The 8,255-nt window shown below is 31.7% G+C and overlaps 1 protein-coding gene across 1 annotated transcript; it reads right to left on the bottom strand.

Annotated features, from left to right (window-relative positions):
* Positions 1-1,123: 1,123 nt before the first annotated feature.
* LOC132750057 (uncharacterized) lies at positions 1,124-4,094 on the bottom strand. The gene is made up of 2 exons (XM_060740000.1): positions 3,934-4,094; positions 1,124-2,084 (listed from the first exon to the last, which is right to left on the bottom strand). The coding sequence occupies exon 2, from the start codon at positions 2,027-2,029 to the stop codon at positions 1,649-1,651; it is 381 nt and encodes a 126-aa protein (XP_060595983.1). The 5' UTR covers positions 2,030-2,084; positions 3,934-4,094; the 3' UTR covers positions 1,124-1,648.
* Between the last annotated feature and the right edge of the window lie 4,161 nt (positions 4,095-8,255).

Genomic DNA, 8,255 nt, shown 5'->3' with positions numbered 1-8,255 from the left:
TGACAATTTCCCCCTATTTTTTCAGGACAGAGGCAGGTGGGAAATTTTACATAGATAAAGAAGGAAAAAGATCAACAAATGTAATAAATTCTCACTTTTCGATAAAAATCCCCCGTTTTTCGAATCCTAGAATAGACACTGGGGTCGCAACATGAACATATCTTCACTCAGAGTTTATTTGAATATTGATACCCCAATAAAATAAAGCAATTATTAAAATAATCAGCAGGTTTCTCATGTTAACATTAAGAACTGCATAAAGTAATGTATTATATTGACACCTTAGTGCAGTAAAAAGTTACCGGTAACTCTAATTACTGCAATAAGATTGACGATTTTTTAATGCCATTTGCTAATACACATTGCTATACTTTTTAAAACCTGTATTCATCCTACAGGTATTAACTGAAATAACAATATGCATACTTCAATCACAAATTAATTTAAATGATTAAGATTTCAGTAAAATATATGTTCTGTTCATACAAAGATTGTTTATAAATGTCCTTTGCATGATTTTTTCCTAACCATTTTTCGTCATCACTGCTATGAACATTATGTAACAACAGCTTAGTTTTATATATATAGAATAAGCCACCTGCTTTTTTTATGTTATGGGTTAATTTTTTAATAAATTTTATGGTAAAAAGTAATGTAATCCAAAAAATTAAGCAGATTTTTTTTCAAAAGTTAAGTGTATTGAAATTATTATGGGAACAGGAAAAATCACCATAATTTGAGATGGTCCCCCATCAAAGGGCCTCTTAAAATATGAATTTTTATTTTGGGGGTTTTGGACTCCAATTTTAAAAATTTATAAATGGGGTTTTTTTTTACTCCTAGTCTTTTTTTTTGTACATTTTTAAATTAAAAAACATTTCCAGTCTTTTAAAGTGGGGAAAAACAAATGAAAACATATCACAATTTAAATATAACAAATTGTTCAATTTTGTTCCAACAAACAGTTTAATTTTTCTTTCAAATTTTACCTTAACCTCTTTTCAATGATTAGAAAAATACTGTAGTAGGTTTAAATAAATTTCCTTTTTTTATCCCAAATGAAATCATAAATCCAAAGATGAAAAATTAGAATGGAACAAAATACATAAAATAAAAGTTGGGGAAAATTGTAAAAAAAATATGTAATGAAATTATGAATGAAGCTTTGATAAGATAATGATTATAGCCTTAAGTAGTAAAGATTGACTTTCACATTGACATATAATTCCGATATATGTATATCCAACTGTTCAAGTTTCAATGAATGTGTTTTAATGCATATATAATTCACTTTTCACTATTAACAGTTTAACTTGCTCAATTCTGAAGCCAAAAGTGATAAGCCTTTGCCATCAGTATATAGCCAGGCGGTTTAAAAATAAAAGCTGGACAAGTCAAATTAAGAATGCAGTCTGCTGGTGGGAACTAGTTTTACACATGTACACTATCTGAATTCTGATCTGCCATCTGCAGGATTTATTTTTTGCTATTTAATCTGCAGTAAGTCTGTCAATATTTAATTTTAAAACATACTTCCAAAAAAATTGACAAATTGATTTTGCCCAAATTGAGAGATGGACAAGTCCGTTAAAAATGAAATAATTAATTAATTAGCACGGGATTAAGAAATCCAGCAGGTAATTAAGTGTTAAACATCTTCTCTTGTATCTGAGCTTGTATCGGCTGTATCCGACGGATTCCTCATCACAGAATGTCTCTGTCTATGCAGCCGATGTAACTCGTCAGCTTTAGTACTTGCATAATGATGATACATCATCTTTACACCTGTCACAACGGAGAGTCGTAAACGTAAATTATATCTGAATGAGTTTTTCTTGTTTTTCAGCGCACGCTTATAGCGTACTTCTAAGTCTTTGATTTTCTGGTCCAATAGCACAATCTGTTGACACGCCTTCTCAAATTTTAACTGAGCATCATTAAGTTTTTCCTGCAAATAACCATTATCCATTAACCCTGATGACCCTGGGGCAGAGGTGCTGGTAGCAGCTGTGCGAGTCTCGCCTGCCATTTTTTACAAGTCTTCATCTGGTTGCTTCATATTAGAGCAGCTTAATTTACACAATCTGTAAAAAGAAGAAAGATCTGGTCATTCATGATGGAAGTTAATGCAAAAGGGAGCTCACAAACATTACGATAATGTGAGTATCTGCAAAAGTGATGGTTTACCGTTTTGAAAATTTTGCCAGAAGTAGAGCAAAATTAATATGGGTATTGTAATAAGATTGCCTGCTCTTCAATGTCGGCGATTTCAGGTTCCCTATCCCATTCAATTTAGAGTACACCAGGAATCATTACCAGTAGGTTACCTGCATTATTGTTTACCAAAGCACGCCAGGAAGCAGTTTTCCTGAAATGGGACTCTTAGTCAGTTAATGCACACTTGTTTGATGAATTAATCATAAAGTACGTAATACTGAATGATTCAATTATTTAGCACATTTAATGATAAATTGCAGTAACATGGGTGCAAGTTAAAAATATCAGAAAAGCTGAAAACCTGGAATTTAGTATTACTTCAAACGGTTTTACATAGAAAAAACCTGAAGTTCAGGCAAATGCCTGAAAACTTGTACCCATGCACTGATGCAGTAAGAAAAAAAAACTTGATACGCATCTTATCCATAAAATTAAGAAAAAATAGAATTAGATGCCACAGCAACATCATCTTTCAAAGAGCTTGCTCTGAGGCTTTGCCTTATTCATATTAACAAGCTTAACAGTAAACTAGCAGGTGCCACCTTTACCAAATCTGGGTCAGCTCAGCCCCCGAGTCAGCTCTGCCCTATTCCAACTCGGCACGGCTCAACTCGGCCCACTTTTCAATTATTAATATTTAGGTTTGTGTTATCACTATTTATTGTAATTATTTACAATACACACAAAGCAAAGTTAATAAGTTATATATATTTTTGTTAGTGGGCCGAGTTGACCCGTGCCGAGTTGGTACAGGGCCGAGTTGACTCTTTTCCATCTTTACCATAGTCCAATATATTAGACGTTACAGGCTTGTTATAGTTTTTGTTGGTCAAGTCTGACGTCTAATAGTTATTGCTCAAAAACGCATAGCATCATAAAAAATTCCAAAAATGTCTATTGTCCTGCCTTGCAAGCTTTATTCAAAAGATTATCATATTAATTTTCTTTCAATTTCATGCTCAATCATACACAAAAACTGTCAAACGATGTACTTATCAATTTAAAATAAAATATAAACATCAATCTATTTTTGTCCATCAGCCATACTGGTTATTGGTTAAGCAAGGTGCTTTACAGATTGATTCCAAATTTTTGAACGGAAAAATATATTCGAACACACTGACCGTGCATGGGCAATTATTTCGTTAAAAAAATAATCAGATTTCGCGCACTTTTATGACCGCACTTTGTTTATCGGCTGTAAAAGGAATTGAAATACATGAGAGGATTTAATCATGATTTTTCGGATACATGTGACAGTTTAATTATTTTGACAAAAGGTATTTATTTTTTAGTTTTGTTCATAAATAGGTAAAAAAATATGTAAATACACGCTGTCTTCATTGTTTTTCGTTCCCCCCGATTTTCTGGCGGAACATGCTATGGGTTTTTGAGCAATTTCGATATGACGTTGCTTTGCCCAGAAGCAAAAATATCTCAAAGCGACGTCATATTTATAGGACTACCTTTACCAGTGCAGAATGAATAGCTTCTTAATCCAGGCAATGTTTTTTCTACTCGTCCTGCATATAATTCTCTTAGGTTATTTTTTACTCCTTACTTATATACATAGTGATCTAATCCAGGAGATTGACAAAAGTTAGTCCAAATAATGGTGAAAAATATTATTTATAAAATTATGAAATTTCATTCACTGACATTTTATATTATCAAGGCTATTTTAAAGTCATCAGGTATTGTATATAATCGACTTACTGTAAAGATGTAGTTTACAGTCCCATGTTAATGATTTTCTATTCACATTTCTTTAAGAGCTGAAACTATGATCACAATAAAAGGCAAATTATAATAATATTTTATCGGCAGGATAATTTTTAAACCGGAAATTAAACTTCGGAATCACTCGGACAATCATGTACCATTCGTATCAATGTCTGTTCGGACCTCGGACCACAATATAAGCCGTCTGAAGCATTTATTTCATTTTATTTTTTGATACCATAAATTTCAGACGAATCGCGTAATGCGTTAAATAAAGATAATTAAGAAATGCGGATTTATTTATACTCAACATCACTAATTCCGCGTCATCACTTATTTCACGGCAATGGCATATTTTTTCATGTGACCAGTGTTAAAATGGTCTGAATTGACATATTTTATTCATATACACCTAAACAACAAAGTTTTTGTGCAAAATATTTTAAATCTCTAGATTTTTACGTTAAACAGAACAAAATTTTACAAATTTCTGGAAGAAGCAAAATATATAGTCCATTAAATTTGTGCGTACGTCTGAAACAATCATCATTTTCTAAATTTATATAATGTTCTTGTTTGTTGAAAAAAATATTGACTCGCAAAGTTAGGATAGTTTGAATGTTTAAAATCACGCAAAATAACGAGAAGTTTTAACTGAAACATAAATAAAATGAAATGTAACACCATTTCCGCGATTTAAATGATGACATACTGTTTTCAAAATGGCCGACATATGGTCTACGTTTAGTTCATTTGACTGAATATATATATATTGTTGTTTCCTTGTGTAATACCTAAATGTTATAGCTTATGGCAATTTTTGTACCATAAGTTTCATTTGTTGTTTTCTTTCTGTTTTCAAAGTGTTAAGTACCGTGAACTAAGAGAAGCACAGTATATATAGTGTAAGTTTGTGTAGGCTCCATAACGATCGAGGCAGGTGGGGGTCTCAGCAAGTTGCACGTTTTAAATGGTAGGTTTTAAAATACATGACAAAAATTGAGAAAAAAACAGAATATCTATCTATCTTCCGTTCCTGTCAAACCGAGGTTGTAGACAACCGACGATTCAAAACCGCTAAGAAGTTATAAAGGCAAATAAAATAAGACGTACGAGTATGCACTCGAGATTCATCCTTTTTTTGTATTTTTTTTTTTTTGCAAACGTCAGGGAATACAAAATCTATAGTGTTATGGAGGTTAATTATTGCTAAAATGATGGTCAGTGCCTCAGTGGTCATTGAGGAAGGAAATCTTGGAGTCTTCTTCCATTACTTATTTGAAACAGCGATCCACTGATCGAAATACTAATTAACCCGATCGATGCTTTTCTTTAAGATCATGTAACACATTTTTTATGGTTTTATATCATTAATATGATGCTCAAATTAAGATTTATCAATTTTATGAGTTCCAAAAAGCATTATTTATAAAGATATTACCGAATTTAACATTGTATTAAATAAAGAGAGGTAATAAAAAATTTATTTTCTATAAAGTCTAAGTCAAATTTTTTCAATAAGAAATGAATGCATATATGTTCAAATATTTGCAGTACATATTTTACATATTCTTCGATGTTTGAAAATTGTTTTATTTGCATAATTATAAACAAATGTACATATATATAATTTCACTTAAGTGTGGTATACAACCTCAATTACACATACACGATCTTTAATGACAGGGCTGGGAATCAAAACTGCGTCGTATCCTACAAAATGTAAACAAACGCCGCCATCTTGGAACGAAAAACGTATATTTTTGTTAAAAACTCTTTTTGTTGGAAATAACGGTAAACCAGATATATGTATTAGTTAACACGCTACAATATTTTCCGCTTCTTTCGGTATATGTTGCTTGCACAACTATTTTGTAAAACAAAAGTTATAGCGAACTTGCAACTCAAAGCGGAGCAGAACTTTTATGAAATTATGTGGATACGACGCAGTTCATATTGCTTTATCTATCGTTTTTTTCCTTCAAATCAATTATATACTCGTTTTCAGAGTTCACCATAAACTTCTCAACATAATTTTGCATCATTTACTAAACTTTCATTAAAAAGAGATGTTTATTTTCCAAGAAAATAATGATTTTTACGAAATGATACGACGCAGTTGAAAATAAAATATGATACGAAGCAGTTGTATTTTCATTGCAGGCTGCACGTTGGTTAAACTATTTAATTTATGTGTTAGGTATGATAATACGACCCTAACGTCCAACAACATTTCTTGTTTACAACTTAAGTCAAAAGCAGAGATCACTCATTGGTTCCATAAAAATGGAAATGGAATACAATTCTATTAAGGCTGCATTTTTCGGTCGCATTTTAGTACCTATCATAAGCATCTACAAATTCAGAAAAGCTGTATCAAATGCAATATACATTGAAACACGTGATCGCACACCATATGACAACGTGTTCCAGTGTTGCCTTATCATGCTTCTAAAATTGTTTATGTGAGTTCGAAATGGGAGTGATTACTATTTTTGATACAAAATTCAATATTCCAGTGTAACCTCTCCTGGACCCTGTATTAATCAGGAAAGAATTCTAATTTTTTTAAAGGTCGATCTCTTGCTATTTGAAGAGAGCTATGCGCAAATTGCATGCCTACCTTTGTTACTTGTAATTAGCAATAATTTCCGTCAATTCCGTTATTACTTTTGTCTTTTACGTGCCGAATTTATTGTATTCATTTTCTTCATAATCGGTGGGAACAGACGAGCTTTATTATTTTAAACTGAACATTAAATTTTTAAAATTATATTTTAAATGGTAAAGCTACAATATAGCTTTGCAAGTAGGTTATGCGTTCCGTTTAGTCATTTTATGTTCAGCGCCGCGGAACTTTACCGATGATTTTGTCGTATTGCATTTCTTTATCGCCGACGAGGAAAAAGCTACGGAATGTATTTTCTATATTTGCACTTAAGTATCATTCTCGAGATCTCCATTAAAAAACTTCAAATTTTCAAAATCGAGTTACATATGATACAACTACAAATTATTTTGTAAAGAAAGTGTCCGTTTTGCAAAGGTATTTTACGCAGTGCACCGATAAATTTGATACAGATATAGGCAGACATGATCTTTTAACAGTATTGAAGAAGTTTTCACAATATTGAACAGAAAATTTAGGTCAGATTTTCGCATCGAATTTTCAACAGACTATAGAGACATTGCATCTTAACATACCTTCATACTAAAGTGTGATTTTTATTTGATAATGAATTGCCTGAAAACTTAAACAAAAGTTTTCAGAAAATGACTTCACAGAGGATTACCGCCTGTTTACATTGAAAATTTATCTGTTAGTCATACCGAAATATGAAATTTAAATGTTATTCTCTTTATAATCTTAAAACTTCACGCCAGAAGTTAATAAAAAAAGCTGCTTATTTGTACAGCTGACGTTAACAAATTTTGTTGAAAAACAAATCAGACAGGTGTCCGACCGAGGCCGAGCTGTTTATGTTTACTGAATTCAAATCACTTGAACTGAACTACTATGCATTCGAAAACCACCAGGGACTTTTTATTCTTTCGTGTGGAAAACATATCAAGCTAGTTTCAAAATGTCGATGGTTCTCTGCAGGTGCAACATTTTGCCTGAAATAATGCACAAAGGAGGTCCTCGCCCCTAGTAAAGCTAATGTGTAGAGTGAAAGTTTGAAAACAAACCACAAAAAGCAATCATTACCCAGAACACGCACTTAGAGCGTAGCTAGCCAAAATGAATTCAAGTTAATAGATTTCTACATTTTTTTTGCGAAAAAAATAGGGATAATATTGAACATACAGGAAAAGTATAAGAAATTATTTCAGATACATGTATTATGATCAATTAGGTAACATGTTCACGTTTAACTGAAAAGTAGCTTCCGCGATGTAAACTTTCAAATAAAATGTTATATTGGACATGACACAATGTATTCTAAATAATCAAAAGCAACAGAACATTGATATACACTGCAAATGATCTGGGGATTTTTTTTATCTAGCGCAAGTAATTATTCCATAAAATAGAAATATATTGCCAAAATAATCCCTGTTGAAAAGACTGCCAAAAATACAACTGCGTCGTATCATATTTTATTTTCAACTGCGTCGTATCATTTCGTAAAAATCAATTATTTTCTTAGGAAATAAACATCTCTTTTAAATGAAATTTTAGTAAATGATGCAAAATTATATTTCGAAGTTTATTGTGAACTCTGAAACAAATATATAATAGATTTGAAGGAAAAAACGATAGATAAAAATATGAACTGCGTCGTATCCATACATTTTCATAAAAATTCTGCCCC

Source organism: Ruditapes philippinarum, unplaced genomic scaffold (assembly GCF_026571515.1).
Source record: "Ruditapes philippinarum isolate M1 unplaced genomic scaffold, ASM2657151v2 ctg4699_1_1_1_1, whole genome shotgun sequence".
NCBI classification, from domain to species: Eukaryota; Metazoa; Mollusca; class Bivalvia; order Venerida; family Veneridae; genus Ruditapes; species Ruditapes philippinarum.
The sequence above is the reverse complement of the archived record's forward strand: the minus strand, read 5'-3'. Positions and strand labels throughout refer to the sequence as shown.

Coding starts and splice junctions, on each gene's coding strand:
- LOC132750057 (XM_060740000.1), bottom strand. CDS start 2,029: ATGGCAGGCGAGACTCGCACAGCTGCTACCAGCACCTCTGCCCCAGGG.